This window comes from Globicephala melas, chromosome 7, assembly GCF_963455315.2.
Source record: "Globicephala melas chromosome 7, mGloMel1.2, whole genome shotgun sequence".
Lineage (NCBI taxonomy): Eukaryota > Metazoa > Chordata > Mammalia > Artiodactyla > Delphinidae > Globicephala > Globicephala melas.
The window spans coordinates 70,823,681-70,844,767 of record NC_083320.1 but is presented as its reverse complement, the minus strand read 5'-3'; the positions used below and the strand labels follow the sequence as shown (position 1 = coordinate 70,844,767).

The window sequence follows — 21,087 nt, the reverse complement described above, 5'->3', positions numbered from 1 at the left end:
ATGGCTCACGGGCCCAGCCACTCCGCGGCATGTGGGATCTTCCCGGACCGGGGCACGAACCCTTGTCCCCTGCATCGGCAGGCGGACTCTCAACCACTGCGCCACCAGGGAAGCCCATCAAATTAATTTTAAATGAGGAAGAATATTTTGAAAAAGAAAAGCCCTGTTTGGAGGTTGCAGAGAAGAGGAGCCAGCCCTATCATTCAGTTGCAGATATTATAAAGCTATAGTCGTTTACACAGGAAGAAACTAAGTCAAAATAGGCAAATATATGCATCAACAAGACCAAACAGAAACTTCAGAAGTAGTCCAAAGGTGAGTGTGCAGTATTAATACCAAAAATATTGCCTGGTAACAAAACTAGTGAACTAGACTATGGATTACAGAAATAGATGTTTTAGGAGACAGAAGTGTCAAAGCTGAAACAAGCAGCAGCTTCCTTCGAGTACTTGGAATTGGGTTGGAATAAGGCCTAATCTGATTTTGACAGTGAATGGAGCAATAGCCAGGTTGGAAAGAAAAAGAAGAGGCTGACCCAAGTAAAAGCAGAGAACGCTACTCAACAGCCAGGTTAGAAGTCAGGTTAAACGTATTTTGGAATTTTTTTAGAAATCTGTCGTTAATGCTAACATGCAACCCGTTATGAAGGTACACACAGGCACACACATACTCACTCTCTCACTCTCATACATATTTTACTACCAAATACGATTTAAGCAGGTCATAAATGAACACCCAACTACACTGAAATGATGTAACTTCTACTGATGGATATTTAAGACACCCTCCTTAATTTTGCTGTTGTCAATAAATTACAATAAACAGAAGATCTCAGGTTTGATATTCATGTAGTTGAAATTGATATTCATTCAGGTAATATTAGTATTATTTTATCTGTTATTTCCTTATTAGGAAAAATCCATAACGGTTGCATTTTTAGTTAACTGTTTATAACCTTTTCTGGCCTTGCCCAATGTCTACTACATAGCTGTTTCATTAAATATTTGCTGAAAAACAAATATAACAGGTAAGCATGCAACCCTGGGCTCTTTCATTTCCTCTATTATATTACTTTCAAGTAAGTATAAGAGTATATAAATGAGTTTCACAGGTTCCATGGGTTTCATTATATAAATATGTACACAGATATTTCTGAAGGTGGGATAAACTAAGTAACACAGCATCCTCTCACTGGACCCCCAAGAGGATTCTTCTCAGGTCTCAGGACCAGGAACAGTTATGGTATTCCTGCTTCTTGGATTTTATTCTACATTGTGATTACTGAATCATGGGAATAGGTATGTTTATTTTTGCTTTGGCAACTAAGAAATACAGGGCTATTTCTATAGTAACATGGAGTTTCCTGCTCTTACCCCTATTTTCCCTTTGGTCTGACTTATCCTCACCCATTTTATGTCTGTGTGTGTGTGTGTGTGTGTTTTCTGGTCTTATATGCAACTCTGTAAACATTGATAATTAACCAGTCGGGTGTCACAATCAATCCGCTGTAAGCTTTTTTTTTTTTTTTTTTGGTCCTGAACTACCATATATTCCAGTGCTGAAAAGCATTTAAATATCTTTTCTTGGCCAAAAACTGACAAAAATTGAAAGGTAGAAGAGCAACTGAATAGTGAATTTTTAAATTTAATGACTACGATAACATGTTATTCAGAGCAATATTTCCTTCAGCTTAATTCTGTCTTCTGGAGAGAGGCTTCCAAATATGTTTTGTGGGGCTTCCCTGGTGGCGCAGTGGTTGAGAGTCCACCTGCCGATGCAGGGGACACGGGTTCGTGCCCCGGTCTGGGAAGATCCCACATACCGCGGTGCGGCTGGACCCGTGAGCCATGGCCACTGAGCCTGCGCGTCCAGAGCCTCTGCTCCGCAGTGGGAGAGGCCACAACGGTGAGAGGCCCGCGTACCGCAAAAAAAAAAAAAAAAAAGTTTTGTGCCAAAAAGTGTTCTATGACCTATAAGGTCTCTAATTTCCAGGTATAAAATTCTTTGATCTGTTCAACTCTCAAAAAACTGTATACAACACAAGCACTTTCCATTTATACTAATAACCTCTTAAGCATTACCTATATTCATCCATCCATCCACCTACCCACCTTCTCAAGTTATCTGTAACATGGCTAACATGTTATCTGTCTTTATTATGAGCTATGCTGTGTTATTTTTTCTCATTTGTCCTAAAATTACTATTTTTCAGGAGCTCTTTCATTCTCCCTCCCAGAATTTTATAAACCCATTCTTGCTTACTCTCTCCCCCTCACTCACTCACCCACACCCCAGATATCTGTTGCTATTTCTTCCTGAGAGGCCTGTGTGACACAGAGACTCAGAAGGTTTCTCTCATCGCCACCCCCCCACCCCTGACATAAGGCAGTCTCTCCTGAGACTCAATTTAGGAGAACATCTACAGGAGACATGTATTGAAAACCAGTGCTGAATTATTCTTATCCTTATTTAGAAGGCCCCAAAATCTCTCCACTTATCTTCGGACCCTTCCCAAATATCATGGGTTTGTATTATGATGTTCAGTTTAGCTTTAGTATTTCTTTACTTGTACCTTTTCCAGATCATGCTAAGCATTTTGTGGAGTTTTGGCTTCCAGGCAATAGGGTCTTGCTGGAAAAGAGTGTATAACAGTAGCGTGTCCAGTGTAGAGGTGTGGCAGAGAATTCACCCAGGGAGGCCTCTGGGTCCTCTCTCTCACGTAACTAGGGCAGCTGTGCTTTTTTTAACACACTGATCTGCTGCGAAGACTTCTTTTTGGGGTAAGGGGGTTGGGGAGGTGAGGAGGAAGAAAGGAAGGGTAAGGTTATAAAACGACTTGTCTACTGTGATTTCTCTCTTGGTTTGAAACAAATGCTGAGATCAGCTTCCTGTTTTATACCTGCAAGAGTCCGGTTTTTTTTTGTTATAAAACCAAAAGGTTTTTTTCTGTGTCCCTGCTCACCCAAATCATTTTAAAATATGGTAAACAAGACTAATCTGGTAACTGGGTAGACATTTCAGTCTACAATTTGACTCTCTCCAGTTTAATTCACTGAAAATATTAATTGAGTACCACTCTATGTAAAGCATTGCTCTATTCACCGTCCTAAGGCAAAACTGCCTGAATGTGCCATGTTGACTAAACATGGGCTTAGATATTTGCCACAATAGCTCCTTTAAATTCAGGAGCTTTGAAGAAGAGACAGAAATACAATGAATCACTTCAAGTCCAGATTAAAGGAAACGGCTGGCTTCTATGGTGAGGCCCTACCATACCATCCAGAGGCTTCATTTATGTTCTCTGCCTTTTTCAGATTGTGCTAAGCCACAGCCATCACCACTACTTGAAAAATTGGGGTCTAATTAATGAGGAGATTTGCCTTCTCTGCCTATTCCTGTCAACCTTATTTCAATTCACGGGGTCAGTCGTTAGACTCAAAGTCAGCTGACTCCATTCTTCCCCTTTCCTAGAAATCACATGCCTATTGTTAAGATGCTGGATCATTAAAAGTCAGAACCACAGAGCATCAGTGCTGCCTACTCCAGACACCTCCTCTTCCAGCTCATGGAGCCGCATGAGCTCATCCTAATTACACGGAAAACTGAAGGTCAGTGCATCAAATTAATGCAGCAGCATATTTCAAAGGGGCGTATGACCTCCCCTCCCTATTACAATTCGGTCAGTGAAAATGGTTCTCTCCTCCCCGCTGCCAATATTGTCAACAGGCATTCAGCAGAGAACAATTGGGAGTATTGAAACATGTAATTAAGTACTGCTTAAAACTACTCTAATTAATAGAGCCAATTTGCACAATATGTAATCTTTTCAGTTCTTTAGTGCAGTCCAATGGTCTTCAGTAAGCAGCTCTAATCTCCTCAGGCTCAGCAAAGAAAAGCTATTTTCTAACTCTACTCCCCTTTTAAGAGCAGGGGATAAATGCCAGCCGGTATTTTGCATGTTAACTCTACTGGCATCAAATCTGGGATTCTGGCAAAGGGCTAGCTGCTGTTGGGTTTCCAGCCAAAACTCAACCAGGGACAAACGCAAGCAATATGCTGACACTGTGCAAGACAGAAACTGGGTGACATGTAAGATTTGGATTTTAATAAATGGAGGTAGTTTTGAAACCAAAGATCAAGTTTAAAATTCCATTATTTTTCTAAAGCCCTGATTTAGCAAATCAACAGCCAACGAAACATACCTTTGCATTTGTTCGTTGTCTTATCCAAAATTGCCTTCGTGGAAACAATTTTCCCATATCTAAGGAAAAAAAGAGAAAAAAGAAGTTATAATTGAGGAACCTTTATTAATGTCTAAGTCCAGAGAACACACACACTTATCAAACAACTGCAAACTTTCAAGTACAAAATGTTCTTTACTAGGGGACGGGAAATGAGAATTCTAAACACAAACTAAACTAAAAAGGGGTAACAGCTAGGCCTCTCATTTGAATCTCTGGATTACAGTTTGATGTTTAGCTTTGAGGAATCAGGTACTTACCTGATGATCTTGGGACCAAAAAAATGGAATATGAGCTCTATAAAAATAGTTTCGTCTAGTAACACCATGTCTGTGGTCAAATACAAACCCAAAGGCAAGGCTACAGAAGTGTTAATGGAAAGTGCTAAGATCAACATAGCCTTTATGAACTAATCACGGTGGGAAAGCTGCCTGGGTCTTATCTATTCATTTTGCTTTTGCAGGCAGCTCCGCATGGCTCTAGATCACCACAGAAAGGTGCGTATGTGTATATATCTTTAACACACTTGATGTGTTATTTAAAACAGGTCTTTTTTACCTAAGATTTTGACAACTGTTTATAAATACCTTTATTAAGACCTCTTTTAATGCTGTAATAATAGTTATACGGTGTACTCACTAATGTGTGTGTGGGCATGTGTGTGCAAGAAATAGGCAATGCAAAAATATAAACCAATGAATCAGGAATTAAGCATTACTTTTATGAGGGTCTGTATGAAAAATGTGTTCAAATTCCTTAATGTACAACAGAAGTTGGGAGAAGAAGGAAAAAAATTCAGAATATTAAAATTGAGGGTACTGCTATCAGAAACAAAGGGGCAGCAGAGTTGAAATATAGGTACTACCTACATCCTTTCACAGTGACCAGACCACAATGCAAAGCACCGCTATGTTTGTCTTCTAAAAACGGAGAAGAAAAACCTTTGAAAAATAACTCTTAAAAATTACTAGGTTTTTGGGGAATGCACATAACATACTTGAGGTATCTGAGACATTTCCCCATTTAGATGTGGCAAATTCCAAAATTTTACTTTCCTATGTATCTACTTTAAAAATTTCACATTTTCTCTAACACTACTTTCTCGTGATTTCTGCTGAGGACTAAAAAGACTCTTAAAAGTTTTAGAAAATGGAAGTATCTGTGCAGCACTTTAAAACATTCTAAATGTTGCAGGTTTCTATTTTATGTATTGAACAAGCTGAAAGATACTTATCTAGAGGAAACAAATGGCTTGGGCCACCTCTCTCCCTCAGTTAATCTTCACTCTGTGTAATCAGGTAATCAAATGATTACTAACTGGGCACATGAAAGTAACGATAATTTAAGGTTCAAATGACAATTACATCCAAGAGGCATAAGGCTACACAAACACCTTCAATTCCCTGTAGAGATTTTGAGCATTTATAACAACCTTAACACAGGTCATTAAGCTTACAAAAAAAAAATTTTTTAAACTCTGCAAAACAGAAACAATAAGTGATTTAAAGACCACCTTATAGCAACCATTTATCTACCTAGGTTACGGACAGCTTGATATGTACCAGCACTCTCTCCTTTGCACAAGTTTTAGCTGAAAACGCTTTTAGACTGCATCCCTATCACAGCCCTTTGCAAAAGTAGAGAAGAAAACTGGTATGACTCCAATGTAGGATAAGGGGATTGGGAGTCATAGAGATTAAGAGACTTTGCTTGCGGTCACAGAGTTCAGGGTCTTTTGTAAACCAAACAGAAGAAAGCAAATTTAGAGAAGGTCAGGGGCTGGCCTTCCACCCTTCTGGTTCTGCTCTCCACAATAATGGGGAAGAAGACATGGAGAGAGGAAGATGTGGGAAGCAGGAAAAGTGAAGAGGCTCCTGAGAGCACTAGACTCAATCCACGCCACACTCCACTCTGGTTTGGGTTCTCTTTGATCTTTGCTACATCTGACATTTCTCCTTATTTCCACACCTATGCTTCTAGGACCTTCACTCTCAGGACCTCATCCTACCTTTCTGGGCACCCTTTCAGTGGTTTTTTTTGGCCCATTCAGCTTCCTCCTCTCTCTCCTTAACCAAGTACTTTCATCACATTTGATAATCAGCCCCTTAACCCTTCCTTTTCCTAGGAAATGCATCCAGCACCACAGATTTAACTTATACATCTTCTTTGATGAAGCCCATTTCTCCTTCCTGTTTTTTTTTTTTAATCTAACCAAAGCTTTAGTTTTTGTCTTCTTCTTTTTACTTAACTATCTTAGTATCTTACTAAGATACTTAAATATCTAGTTAGATGTTACCTCATGTCCACTATTCTCTAAATCCCACCCCCAAAGAACCTCAAACGCATTTTCCTTGTCTCCTCTTCATATCTCATTTCATTCAATAGCATCATCACATTCCCAATCTTCCACCAAGCTTGTGGTCCTTGAGACATCTTCAAGTCAGCCATTCCTGAATCCAGTCAGTCAATCACTCTTCTGAGTTTTGCCTCGGACATGTGTGTAATATTCACTCCTTCCCTTCACGGTGCCTACACCTATACAAAAGGCATATCATAGTTCTTGCCTCTAGCCTCTGGTCCTTCCAACCCAGTCTGCTGCATTCCTTGGAACATGGTTCTCTTATCTCTCCATTGCCCCCTTCTATCCATGCTTGAACTTAAAGAACCTGTTGTAACACTAACTTTTCCACGAAACTCTCCCTAATAGCCTCAACCATTTAGTGGGCGATTTTATAAGAAACCAGAAAGGGAATAACATTTACTCAGTTCCTAAATTTCTAGGCACTTTGTATGTATGGTCTTATTTAACTTCACAACAATCTTATGAGGTAGCTGTTATTATTCCCATTTTTGCTAATGGGAAAACAAAAGCTCATAGAAATTTTGAGACTAAGATCTCGCCTAAAACCTCAAAGCTCAAAAACAGTTAAATTTAAGTGTTCACTGCAATTTATCTATGACATAATTTTGAGAAACAATGTTTCCTTTACATACTCAGAGTATGAAAGGTGAGGAAAAAAGTGGAAGATCTATTAAGGGATTGGAATAGATTTATTTTTCAAACCAAAGCAAGTTTTTTGTTTGTTTGTTTTAGACACAAGAAATAAGTGTGTGGTTCGTGGTTGAAGGAGGGATGCGGGGTGTGTGCAGGAGAAGTATGTCTGAAATTTATCGGTTTTACTTTCTATTGTGGTTTTCATCATGATTTGTGGGTTAACACTGAAAGCCCATGACTTCCCAGAAAGTCAAAACAGTTTTCACTCTGTGGTACTACTGCATACTAGCCTCCATGCAATCAGAGGGTCAGTGAGATGCTTCTCTGGAGTTACCCGGCGTGGTGGTGGGGCAGGGTTTTGAAGCCTTTTCCTCTCCTACAATATCTTTTTCTGTGAGCTGTTCACTCAGTTAGCTTCTCAGGGGCTGATGCAGTCACCATGTTCTGGGAATGGAGCACAGAACAAGTTCTTCTGATGACATGAGAAAGGATCTACAATATGGGGACGAGCCGTCTGGCAAACGGCACCTCAAGGAACAGGAAAGGGGGCAGCAGGCTTCAGAGCAATTCCCCTCTGCTAGTCTTATCTGTAGTAAGATTTAATAATGTGAGGCAAGGGATGGGATGGGGGGGAGAAGTCATTACAGATGATTAACATTTAGTCTAATTCTATTGTTGATCAGCAGTGCCTGCAAGAGTAACAGATATCTGGATAGAAACTCATAAAGCAACTAGATTTTCACCTCCCCTTGTTCCTATCTGCAACTTAATTTGTAAAAAAAAAAAAAAAGTCAAGTAACAGGGACATAGGATTTATTAGGAGAAAACAGGCCTCCTCACTGGCAGGATGCACACTCCAAGGACACCAAGGAGATGCATGCCCAGGAAAGCAAGCTGCAGGATTTAATGGGGAAAATGTGAATATGAAGATTCTGTGGGTTTTACCCAGCTTAAAGTAACAAGGCTCAGACGCACAGTCCTGGCTACCCGGAATATAATATTCTTTGCTGAGAGTAGATTAATCCACTCCAGAGGAAGCTCTGACAGCAAAAGGATAAAGAGTAATTAAGAGACATGACTACAGAATAATGAGAATTTCAAAGGGAGAGGATAACAAGTAAAAATCTCACATTTAAACCTATTGGCTAATAAAACCTTTCGCTTAGAAGCTACCCAAGTTTCTTTTGTTTGTACCACAGCTTTTGTCATTTCTCCCCCATTTCCATTTCTTCTTTCATCTGTTATAGTATAAAATCTAACCATATTTTAGTTTGCACTTACTAAAATAAAGCTTCATTTTCTCCTCTGCCCCCCACCACTTAGTCCTTCATTAATTCTACCTTTTTGAAAATTTACCATAATTACAAGAGAAATGCGTATTTGTTATTAGAAGACACAGAAAAGCAGACTGAAATATTAGAATCACCTAAAGTCCTGAATACGAAATGTTAAATGGATTGATGCGTATCCTTCTAGATTTTTTAAAAAAATTTAAATTTATTTATTTATGGCTGTGTTGGGTCTTCGTTTCTCTACGAGGGCTTTCTCCAGTTGTGGCGAGCGCGGGCCACTCCTCATCGCGGTGTGTGGGCCTCTCACTATCACGGCCTCTCTTGTTGCGGAGCACAGGCTCCAGAAGCGCAGGCTCAGTAGTTGTGGCTCACGGGCCTAGTTGCTCCGCGGCATGTGGGATCTTCCCAGACCAGGGCTTGAACCCATGTCCCCTGAATTGGCAGGCGGATTCTCAACCACTGCGCCACCAGGGAAGCCCATCCTTACAGATTTTGTCCAGTGTGCACGTACAAGTGTCTGCACATGGCACTCAGGCGCGCACACAGTCTCTTTCTCCTCTCTCTCATCTACTAGGGAACTTGGAACTTTTGAACATGGCCAGTTACAAGCCAAGGCTCTGGAGAATAGAGTCCATTCCACCCACCACCAACAGATGGCGGTAAGGGTTGATGAGTTATTTTAGTATTGGTCATCCCAGTTGGAAACTCAGTTAAGGCACCATAGGGTCATTGGCAAGGTTTATGTTAGTTTATTTTACAAACTTATTAAACTGAAAAAAGCAATGGGTGTGTGGGAAAAAAAAGAAAGAAAAAGTGTACACCTATAATGTAAACAAAAAACGATGTGAAAAAGGGTGGGATATTGCTCATGCATATAGGATGATTGCTTTTGTTTGCTTTAATAGCTGAACTGCCTTTGAAGGACAAAGAAACTTGCCACTGTGAGAGAGGCTGTGCCCGTGCAAATGACAATAATTAGCAAGAAGGAGGGAGAGGGGACTGAAATGAGAAAAAACCAAACCTCTATGGGCTATCAAATCAGTATCCACAATGGAAAGCCTATGACCTAGTGAGTTAACTCAGGGGAATAACAGAAGTTAACAGATTACATCTATACAGTTTTTATGTTATGTCAGGCACTGTTTTATGTGATTTAGGTCAATTATTTTAATCTTCACAGTGACCTTTTGAGTAGGTGAAGTTTTATTCCCACTTTGCAGTTGTGAAACAAAGGAGCGGAGTGAGTAAGGGACCCACTAAAGGTTACACAGCAGCAAAGAAGGGAGACAGAAGTTTGCTTGGCCAATCACGCTGACAAGTGTGGAAACTCTGGTCGCCAACCACAGACTGTTCCAGAGGTTCAAAGCTGCTCCCAGGGCTTCCCTGGTGGCGCAGTGGTTGAGAGTCCGCCTGCCGATGCAGGGGACACGGGTTCGTGCCCCAGTCCAGGAAGATCCCACGTGCCGCGGAGCGGCTGGGCCCGTGAGCCATGGCCGCTGAGCCTGCGCGTCCGGAGCCTGTGCTCCGCAATGGGAGAGGCCACAACAGTGAGAGGCCCGTGTAACGCAAAAAAAAAAAAAAAAAAAAAAAAAAAAAGCTGCTCCCACTGTGAATCTGCACAGTTCCAAACAAGTGGCATGAGGATGAGGGCAGACCCTGGAACTGCTAAAGCCTCTAACACAGATGCTGACAACATTCAGAAAGTTGTTCCCTGACTTCCTGGGTAGACAACATTGTTCTATTTGGAATAAGAGGCCCAAGAGAACAAATGTATCAGTGAAGAGGAGGTATGGCTGGCTTTAAAGCTTAGAAGGAGTAATGCAGGGATCTATTTGGTGGGAACGGATTTGGGAACTAGGAGCCCTTTGTTATTGTGGACTTGTGGGGGGAAAAGGGAAAATAATTCACAGACATACACCCACACCCGGATGATACCGTACATGCATTTTCTAACTTGATTTTTTTTGCTACTTTATCTTTCCAGTGGCCTCCCAGGAAAAGGGGATTTCCTACAATTTGCTTTAGGTCTTCTAACAGTGGTTGAATAGGGGAAGGAAAAGAAAGTATAAATTACATTCATTTTGCTAATAGAAAAGTTTGCTGCACAATGAGGCCTGAAAGAGCTCTCTAGTTCTGCTTTCTAGCAGAAGGAGTCATTTACCCATGTTATCCTGAATCCTCAGTACCTTGAATAATTCAGCTCATTCTATTTTCTTTATCTACTTGGTACAGGAAGTGGTAAGCATTTGAGGATGAGGTATATGTATGTGAAATTTTAAAATTAGGCAATCAATATCAGACAGATTTTCTAAGACTTCATCTTTTTGGCCTTGAAGAGTTTCACTGTTTCTATAAGACTTCTAAGATGTACAAAAATTAAAGGGACAGAAAGATATTCCATTTTTAATTCCAGTCATTTTGGCTTAACTTTTTTTTTTTTTTTACATCTTTATTGGAGTATAATTGCTTTACAATGGTGTGTTAGTTTCTGCTGTATAACGAAGTGAATCAGTTATACATATACATATGTTCCCATATCTCTTCCCTCTTGCATCTCCCTCCCTCCCACCCTCCCTATCCCACCCCTCCAGGCGATCACAAAGCACAGAGCTGATCTCCCTGTGCCATGCGGCTGCTTCCCACTAGCTATCTATTTTACGTTTGGTAGTGTATATATGTCCATGCCTCTCTCTCACTTTGTCACAGCTTACCCTTCCCCCTCCTCATATTCTCAAGTCCATGCTCTAGTAGGTCTGTGTCTTTATTCCTGTCTTACCCCTAGGTTCTTCATGACATTTTTTTTTCTTAAATTCCATATATGTGTTAGCATACGGTATTTGTCCTAACATTCGTTAACTGCCCCTTCCACTTGTGCGGTACGGCTGGATGTGCTTTGTGCATACAGAGTTCCTGGTATATGGACAGAACAGGAAGCTGCACCTGATGCAGCTGGAATGGAAGTCAGGGTTGGAAGAAGGAAAATGCTTGGCAGGAAAAGCTGCTACAGCCCTGAAGGTCAAAACCCAACCTGGTGCTGAAGGTGAATGGAATGCAGGAAAGACAAGTACAGTCAAGAAGGAGGCCAGACCAAGAAATCAAATCTAGCCTCACATATTTACAGCACGTCTCCAGCATGCCCTTCACCATCCAAGGCCTATGAAAAGTATGTAACATGCCATTCCTGCAGCTGAGGGGGATAATTGTGGGGGGGGGGAATGTAAGAAATTTTTAATATTAAAAAATAATTAAGAATATTGAGATCCTGTATGATGAATGCTAAATAAAAGGAGCATAAACGTAGGATGAAGGTCAAGTTCAGCAAGAAAGACTTTGGGGAAAACAGAAATTGAGGTAGGCCACGGAAGACAATAAACAGAAGAATGTGTCTAATGCAAGCTGTGTGGGGAAGATCGGAAATCAAGTCTGAAAAGGTCCTAGAGGGCCTCGGGTTCTAGGAAAAGGAGTCAGGGAACAGAACGTGGCTGGAGGTTTTGCAACTGCGGAATGATATGATGAAAGCAGGATTTTAGTAAGATTAATGAAAATCTTGTGGCTAGAATTAGCAAAGAGAGATGTCACATTTTTTGTTTATTATTACTATTTAATTTTTTTGGCTCTCCGTACTCAAGCAGTAACACTCAAGTTCAAGAAGTTACCATGGAGGACTGAGGAGAGCTAGGAGAAGAATGGAAAGGTTCTAAAAGACAGGAAAGTTTTTAAGACAGAGGACTTCTTCTAACTAGCCTCAAATGCTCTAACTTAACACCTGAGAAAAATAACCTATGTTATTTGTATCTGTGTTATAGAAAGCTAGTGGCTTGCCTCTGTGAAGGCAGAGGAGATGGAGAAAAGGAATCACCATGGTTCACTTTTCTGAACTACCCTGGAAAGGACAGTGAATGTCAGCCCCAGTCCCAGAGCCTGCAGATTAATTTAGCAGAAGTGCACACCATCCTCAGGTGGTCCAGCCCTCGGCCAGACGGGCTGCTTTACGACATGTGAGCTGCTGGAGAATAAATGACAGAAGCTTTGGGACAAAGTATCATGTTTTTCAAGAGAAAACATATACATCTACGTATCTAGTTTTTCAAAACACTGAAATTTTAAGATAAACACATTCTTTCAGAACACAAATAAAATTGGTAATTTACACCCAGATTTGGGGATGCATATAACCTCTTCTGACTAAATGCAGAACCACTCCTGCTACCCTGTCTTTTCAACATTCCTTCTGGCACAGCTAATCTATTATAAATGCTATACAAAAGTAACAACTGATGCCGTGTACTGCATGTATGGCTTGAACTAAATAATTCATATAGAATGAATATTAAAACTACCTCATTAGAAATGGCTAAGATGCACTTTCTGCCATATTCTATGAAAAACTTATACCTCTCTTCTAAACGAAAAGAACACTATAAAGCACTTGATTTATTATATAGATCTGCTATTATAGCTTAGTATCCAGTCTATTATGGTCTGCAATCAGGGTAAAGTAGCTTTACAGTATTTTCTGGTTTTTAAAGAGCACACAGCACACAAAGGGTCACTGACACTATCTTCTGACAGTATTTTTGCCACAAGTCACTGTACTGCAGCACTTACAGATGCAGTCACAGATGGTCAGGACCAAATTAGTGCTCCCAAGTACTAATATGTCAAAGGAAAATAATACTTGCTGAAAATGGAACCCAGAATTTTGCAAGTAAAACGTAGATTATCTAACATAAAAATGAGTCCTGAAAAGTCTCAAAACACTGATAAATGTCTAACTTTTAAAACAAAGGCAATTTAACTATATAAAGTGGTCTTTTCTTTCTGAGTTGAATTTATGAACTGACAATGATAGAGCATTTAAAAAATTTTCTTCCTCTCCCAACAAAACCTGTAATGTATTTTCTTTGCTTTAACAATCTCACCTTCAGGATGATCTAGTACTTTACGAGAAGGAAGACAATATTATATGGGGAAGCAGATGGAGTTATCGAGAGAGAGAGAGAGAGAGCGCGCTCTTTTCAAGTGCTCATTCGGCCAATAACCAGCTCTGTGCTTCTGGTGTGGGTGTCTGGCCTCAGCATCCCCATCTGTACCACACCTATCACCTAGGGTGTGATAACATCTAACTCACGGCACCGTTATTAGGGGGCCAGCACAGTGCTGGCGCATAACAGATATCTGGTAACAAATACATGTTAACCTTTTCTCCCCATGCCTCCCCCACCCCGGCCCCAGAATTCTTTGGAATAACAGCACTTCCAATTCTAACCATTGGAGAGCACTAGACTACTCTCCTCACCTTCATAATGACATGGTCCTAAGTCACAAAATGTTGAGAAACTGTAGGCCTACCTTTTTTTTTTTTTTTTTTTTGCGGTACGCGGGCCTCTCACTGCTGTGACCTCTCCCGTTGTGGAGCACAGGCTCTGGACGCGCAGGCTCAGCGGCCATGGCTCACGGGCCCAGCCGCTCCGCGGCATGTGGGATCTTCCCGGACCGGGGCACGAACCCGTGTTGTTCCCTGCATCGGCAGGCGGACTCTCAACCACTGCGCCACCAGGGAAGCCCAGGCCTACCATTTTTATGGTTACTTTTCAGTACAGATCTTTGCATAATGAAACCCCTCAATATATATTGGTTCAGTGAATGAAACATAAACATGGAGTACCCTTTTTTCCCCTTAAAGTGTTTGGTGTGGGGAATTCAGGGAGGTTGGCAGTTGCAGGGAGCAGGGAAATACTACATTTTGCCTTGGAAAATGAACATGGCGCCTTGTATTTTATCCCAATTTAGCTTAAAAAACAAATGAGGGAAGCAAGGTAATTTAGGTGCTTAACATGGAATTAAAAATTGCTACCAAAAAGGAAACTGTAAAAGGTTGCTGGGGGGAAAAAAACCAAAACACCGAGAAGAGTTTTGGTTCCTAGACCTGTTGCAACTATCTCTAAATTTCTGCTCTTTTTCAAAGAAATCAAAACTAGAAAGCTTTTACACACACACACACACACACACACACACACACACACAGTGCCAGAGAACTGTTTCAGAGTCTGTAGAAACTGAAATGCACTAAACTTCAACACCGAAAACCATAAATGATTGCTTCATTCAAAACAAGAACAGCATGACAGAGAGTAAAAGTAAACATGCTCTCTGAAGCAAAACAGAGTTATCTGAAACTATTAAAACAGAGTGTGCAAATTACCTAGAACTTTCTCTTGATTCTGACACAAGCTAAAAAAGGACAGCGTCAAATTGGACATTTCCTACACTGAACACTAATGTTGGCTTTGATCCAGAACACGGCACCAGCATATCAATTTCCAAATGCTGTCAGGCCATCCTTTTTTTAAGTAACAAATCCTGACTGCCCCATGACCTTGAAAAGCCCGCCTGAAGAACAGAATGAAAAGGAAAATGATATCTATTTTACTCACTTCAGCTCTTAAGAAATCTGGGGATATAATATAAATGTATCGTTAGTAAAAAAAAATACACTTGAGCTGATAGGCAAGGGAATGTTAATGTAGCCTGCCAGCACAGTTGATGTTTCTAAACTTAGATATTTCGTTCAAGGGTCACTTGTGACAGTGGTCACGTCTCTGAAGAGCGATCTGATGGAAAAGGATAAACAGGGCTCCCACACTGGCTTCCTACTGGTTTGCTTCTGAATAAGACTGTCCTTAGACACTGCAGATAACCAATCATTCCAAAGACAGAGTAGTATGGCTCTAAAAATTTACAATCTTAAAATTTAAGAAAATCAGAGAGGAATTATCTTTATGAGAAAGAAGGGAACCAAAGAGAGTCATGTGCTGTAAGTTACTTTAGTATCAGTTTTACAATATTACCATATTTCAAATGAAGGTAATATGCCTCACTCTCAAGATAGCTTGAATTTACTGCATTTTCCAGAAGATGCAAGTAAGGGGGCTGTGAATGAAGACTGGGGCTAAAAGTGCTTCTTATTTACATGACCTAATCAGGAAGGAGTTTCCACTCTTGGTTGTTTTGAGAAAACCTGCATAATAGGAGAGGTGCTAATGGAAAGGAAAAATACCATTCTGATTCTTTAAAAGAACAGAACACTAGATTCTAGAAATGAAAGGCAGTAAGGCTAATGCTGATCTGAAGTGAAATTTCCAGAATGGATTGGTGAAATAGAAGGTTAGCAAGACTGGTGAAAAGAACAGGCACCCGTGAAGTCCTTCAGGGCAAGTCATGCACATTAACGTTTGCCCTTTTTCCTTTGGGGGTTGGTGAGGAAGTCAGGTTGCTCGGAAATGCTACGTAGTATATTTTGATTTCAGCTGAATAAAAATCATTATTTGCTCATGGATTAGACGAGGATATCTGGGAAGGGGAAATGTGGTTTGGATGAGTGGATAACTAGCTAAACAAGTGACTGAGTTAGTCAGATGGTCAGGGTCACAGCCAGCACGAAGGAAGCATCTAGGGATGTGCCGCAAGGCCCTGTTCTTGGCCAGCACTTTTTCAACACTTAAAAATGCCATAAATCAGGTCACTGATAGCTCACTTATTAAATACATAAATGTCCCAAAGCTAGGGGGGATGGTGAATGTAAGATTCAGAATTAATACTTGAAATTATTTCAACAGGCCAGCATGAATTCTTGGCCAAAGCCAACACTATAATATTTAATAGGGAAAAGTCTTACATATAAGTTACAAGGGCGGAAAAATCGACTGTATAAATTTAGGGAAAGCCTTGGTTTATTCTCATGAAAATACCTGGATTTTTTGATTAGGAACAAATTCAAGCTCTCTGAATGATTTAGGTTTGTACTGAGGAAAATATATGATCCTGACTATAGAAAGAAATTATGCTTTTGGGCCCCCGGCTCACCATTCCCTGATACCCACTGCTATGGCTTGAACTGTGCTCCCCTGCCGCAGCAAAGACATGTCCAAGTCCTAAGCTCCAGTACCCGTGCATGTGATCTGATTTGGAAATAGGGTCTTTGCAGATATAATCAAATTAAGATAAGGTCATTAGGGTAGGCCTACATCCAATGTGACAGTTGTCCTTATAAGAGGAAAATCTGGACACAGAGATACAGGGCAAACGCCATGTGAACACTGAGACAGAGTCCGGGGAGGGGTGGGGGAGAGAGATGCAGCTGTAAGTCAGAACACTCAGAACTGCTGGCAAACCACCACAAGCTGGAAGAGGTTGGGAAGGATCCTCCCTACAACTTTCACAGGGAACATGGCTGTGTTGACACCTTAATTTGGATTTCTAGCCCTGAGAACTGTGAAATTTTGTCATCTTAAGCTACCCAGTTTGTGGTACTCTGTAACAGCAGCCCTAGGCAACTCATAGGGCTCCAGCTTGCCTGTAGATCCTATATAAGTCCCTGCATCTGCCCTGATCCATCTTTATTTTCTGACCTGTAAGATGTTACTTCACCTGGGAAACTCAGTGTCATTCTGCAAGCCTCAGTTTAGTGCTCCTCTCCAGCAGGAGCAAGGCTTCTCTGACCTTCCCTGACCAAGCCAAGGGCTCCCTCTGCACTTGCCCATGGCGGTGTGTCAACACCGCCTCTCTGTGCACCCTCAGCGCGCGGCTGCATCACCTCCCTGTCTGCGGCCCCATTAGATATGCGTCCTTGGACTGCTTCCTCTTTGTCAGGCCCCAGCATAGCGCCTGACAAATGATAAACAGTCAAAATTCAGGAGAAAGGAGGGGAGGAATAGATGAATAACAACAGCCTGCTTTCATCGAGTGCTTTCTACATTAAACGCGTTTGTTCTAAACATCTCCTTTGACCTAGTCTGAGCTCTTCTGAAGAGTGAGAATGGTAGACAAAGGTCTAGAAATCATACCCTCCAAGGAAGGAATGGCTGACAGCCTTGCAGATGCTCATCTGGAAAAGAAAAAACTATAAAGAAATCCTGTCTAAGAACTATCGTAGAGAGCTGGCCACCACTAGCAGTGTTCAAGCAGGGCTGGGAGGCGACCTGGGTCAGGGATACGGCTGCATAGGAGGTGTTCACAAAAACCAACTCAGGAAGAGATGATCGCCAGGCGGTGAACAGAAAAACAAGTGCAGTGAATTTTTCAAAGAGTTAACTTTAATCTAAAATTATGTACTTCTCACACTTTTGGTATTATATAAGTAGTGGTATTAGATAAATACTGGTATTAAAATAAATAAATAAAACACTTTGGGTATTTAAAAAAATTAATTAATTTTTGGCTGTGTTGGGTCTTTGTTGCTGCGCACGGGCTTCCTCTAGTTGTGGCGAGCGGGGGCTACCCTTTGTTAAGGTGCGCAGGCTTCTCATTGTGGTGGCTTCTCTTATTATGGAGCATGGGCTCTAGGCGTGCGGGCTTCAGTAGTTGTGGCACGCGGGCTCAGTAGTTGTGGCTCACAGGCTCTAGAGAGCAGGCTCAGTAGTTGTGGCACACAGGCTTAGTTGCTCTGCGGCATGTGGGATCTTCCCGGACCTGGGCTCCAACCCATGTCCCCCTGCACTGGCAGGTGGATTCCTAACCACTGATCCACCAAGGAAGCCCCTGGGTATTTTTATGAAATAGTGATGAAAGGTGGTCGTTGTTTTAGTTTGTGTCCTTTCTGACAAAATAAAAATTTAAGAAGATACTAGATCCCTAACCCTAATTACTTTTGTTTAGTGTATTGGTCCTTAAAATCCAAAAATCTGGGGAACCACTAAAATACAGGGAGTTGGTGAGTGGGAGGTTCGTACCCCTGCTTTGAAAAGAAGACTGGCCTGGGTGATCAGTTAGATTAATGTCAATAAGGATAATGGTTACATGCACAGAATCATTAGCGAAAAGAATAAAGGCAAAAACATCTTTCAAAAAACTGGGCTTCCCTGGTGGCGCAGTGGTTGAGAGTCCGCCTGCCGATGCAGGGGACACGGGTTCGTGCCCCGGTCCGGGAAGATCCCACATGCCGCGGAGCGGCTGGGCCCGTGAGCCATGGCCGCTAAGCCTGCGCGTCCGGAGCCTGTGCTCCGCAACGGGAGAGGCCCCAACAGTGAGAGGCCCGCGTACCGCAAAATAAATAAATAAATCGCGGTACTAGCTGAGATCCTAGTGATATTAGAGAATCACTGAAGACATGGTGTTAAAGAAAGTAACCAGAAAGTTTATCACATAACACAGTTTTATATATATAAACACATACATTATGTGTGCACGTGCGCACGCACCCCCCCCCCACAGTCCCACACACACAGAGTTCTTTCTAGGTAAGTGTAAAGCTCTTTATATTTTAAAGTGCAACATCTCTGGCATTAACATGAGATGCAAATAAAAGGCAACCAGATGGAGATGAAATCCCTCTTCCCAGACCCCATCCCAGGCACCACTGGGTGTGGGTGGGATGGGAAGGACAGGTGGGCTTTTTCTGAGCTGAGAGTGAAAATAGGGAATACGAGAGAATACGGGAGAGGTGAGGGATATGACATGATTATCTCTCCTGAGCTTATTTGCCAAGTACGTATTACATATAATCTATATTATGATCCTAATAATCTACACTCCCACTCCCTTGTAAGGAACATGGTATCTGTTTTAGCACATAGGTAAAATAAAGACAAAGTCCTAAGTAAATATTAAGTACCCTTTCCCACTACTTAACTGTTCAAAGCTCAGCTTGTCAAAATATTTGTTTTTCTTTTACCTGGGTGGCCCCCACCAGGCCAGAGCCAGTTCCAAACTGTATCCAGAGGAAGGTGATAATTGCCCCCTTGACACCCAGGCCTACACTGGGCTCACTAATTGCTCCAAGCCCCTGCTTGTTTCCTCTTACAAACAGCCGAAATCAGAAAGAAGCAGGGAATGGCTTGAAGCTGCAGCTCACTTTCTAGAACTGACTCCAGGCCCTTCCCAAACCATGCACCTCATTTACAAAGGCAATGGGGACGGAAGGCAGGGCAAGTGAAACAGGGGATGACTGGTGGACAGGAATAAGCACTTTTAGGTCCAGTAAATGAAAAATTAAATTTCCTTCTAGTGCCTGGACATGAAACACAAGAAATAATCAGAAGAATTAGAAGCTGCAATGGAAATTCAGGAGACAGTAACAAACCAGTATTTTTAAAACGGACAACAAAACCATGCAACTCGAGCATGAACCCTGAATGGTGAACCTTAAAGAAAACAGAGATAGAAAGTACATTCATTTTAAACAGATGAAAACTGGAGGGGTAAAGCACCTATTCCAGTACCATGTGTAATGAGATGCCCACATTTGTAAATCCATGTTGGCAATGATGATTACTGTGTGGGCTCACTTCTAAAAATATTTTCATCCTGTTCAATGAGGAATCCTCCATTACTACTCACAGAGCACTCATCTACAGTACCTAAAGATTTCCATTTCTCTGACACAACATTACGCAAGGAGATTTTGTAGAAAAGGAGAAGAAGATGTAGTAATGTACTTCAGGTCCGCAACAAAATATTTCTGAGTAAACAATCAGCTAATGAATGGAGAATTTGTATTTCTAACGAGTGTACGATGAACATGTAGACAGTTAAGATAAGAACCAGGAGAGAAGCTATGACAAGTGCTTGATTTCCAGGATAAACATTTAAAGAATTGTCACATTTGATATTTTCTAAGGGCTTTCACACATATATCTCATCCAAGCCTCATGACAACCCGGCAAAGGAGACCAGTCTTGTACTACAGAGGTAGGAAACTGAGATTGACGGGGAAAGCGACTCATCTTTCCAGGACAAGCCAATATAAAGGAATCAGAAAAGGAAACCAGGCTCTTTGGTAGATGCTTAGTTAAAATGAATCTGAGTCAGGCTCCTCCTGCAGCTAAACAGCCACTTCAGTGAAAATGTGTATTAAGGAAATTTGTTGGCTAAAGCAGGAAGAGATCATTACTAAAGAAAGCCAAGATTGGACCTGAGCCATGAAGAGTGTGTTGGGCCAAGGAAATAATGCAGCACAATCTTCTTTTAGGGAAATGAAGCACAAACATTTAAATCCAAAATTCATCTTTTTAGTCACCCTTTCAGGCTAAGTTTAAATCCAAAATTCATCTTTTTAGTCACCCTTCCAGGCTAAGTTTAAAGCACAAATTAAAAATTTATACTAATAAAAGTAGAGATTTGAGACGATTGCGGGGGGTGTGGTGGGAAACAACCCCAAATTATAGTCTTTTAGCCAAATGAAAAAGCTATAATGTATATTGAAGACTTTATCCTGAAATGGGGAAAACAAAAAGATATTTATCTCAGAAAGAAAGGGCCAGATCCCTTCAGCTAATCAGATAACAAAAAGCAAAGTAACGAGGACTAAATTCTATCCCAAGCCGCTGTGCAGAAGAAAGAGGAAGAAATGTCTAGAATGTAAAGCATATGATTTACACACATAAGCTCAGCAAATGGCACGTGACCTATCACCACCTGCAATGGGGATAAGAGAATGTGTGGAACGTTAAAAAATATTTTTTAATGTAGGTATTTTATTATCCAACTAATCAACCAAGTGAAAAAAACCAAGGCCTATAAGGATTTGCAGTACTGTCAAGCTTTTCTCAGAATATAAAGT

General features: G+C 41.2%; 1 protein-coding gene across 6 annotated transcripts in view; it reads right to left on the bottom strand.

The window, feature by feature from the left end:
• RBMS1 (RNA binding motif single stranded interacting protein 1) overlaps positions 1 to 21,087 on the bottom strand; it is a 213,381-nt gene that overhangs the window by 37,752 nt on the left and 154,542 nt on the right. For all 6 annotated transcript variants that reach the window (XM_070045972.1, XM_070045973.1, XM_030852651.3 and 3 more), the window contains exon 3: positions 4,203 to 4,261. In XM_070045972.1, coding sequence (XP_069902073.1) covers positions 4,203 to 4,261 — 59 coding nt within the window. The remainder of the gene's footprint in view (positions 1 to 4,202; positions 4,262 to 21,087) is intronic.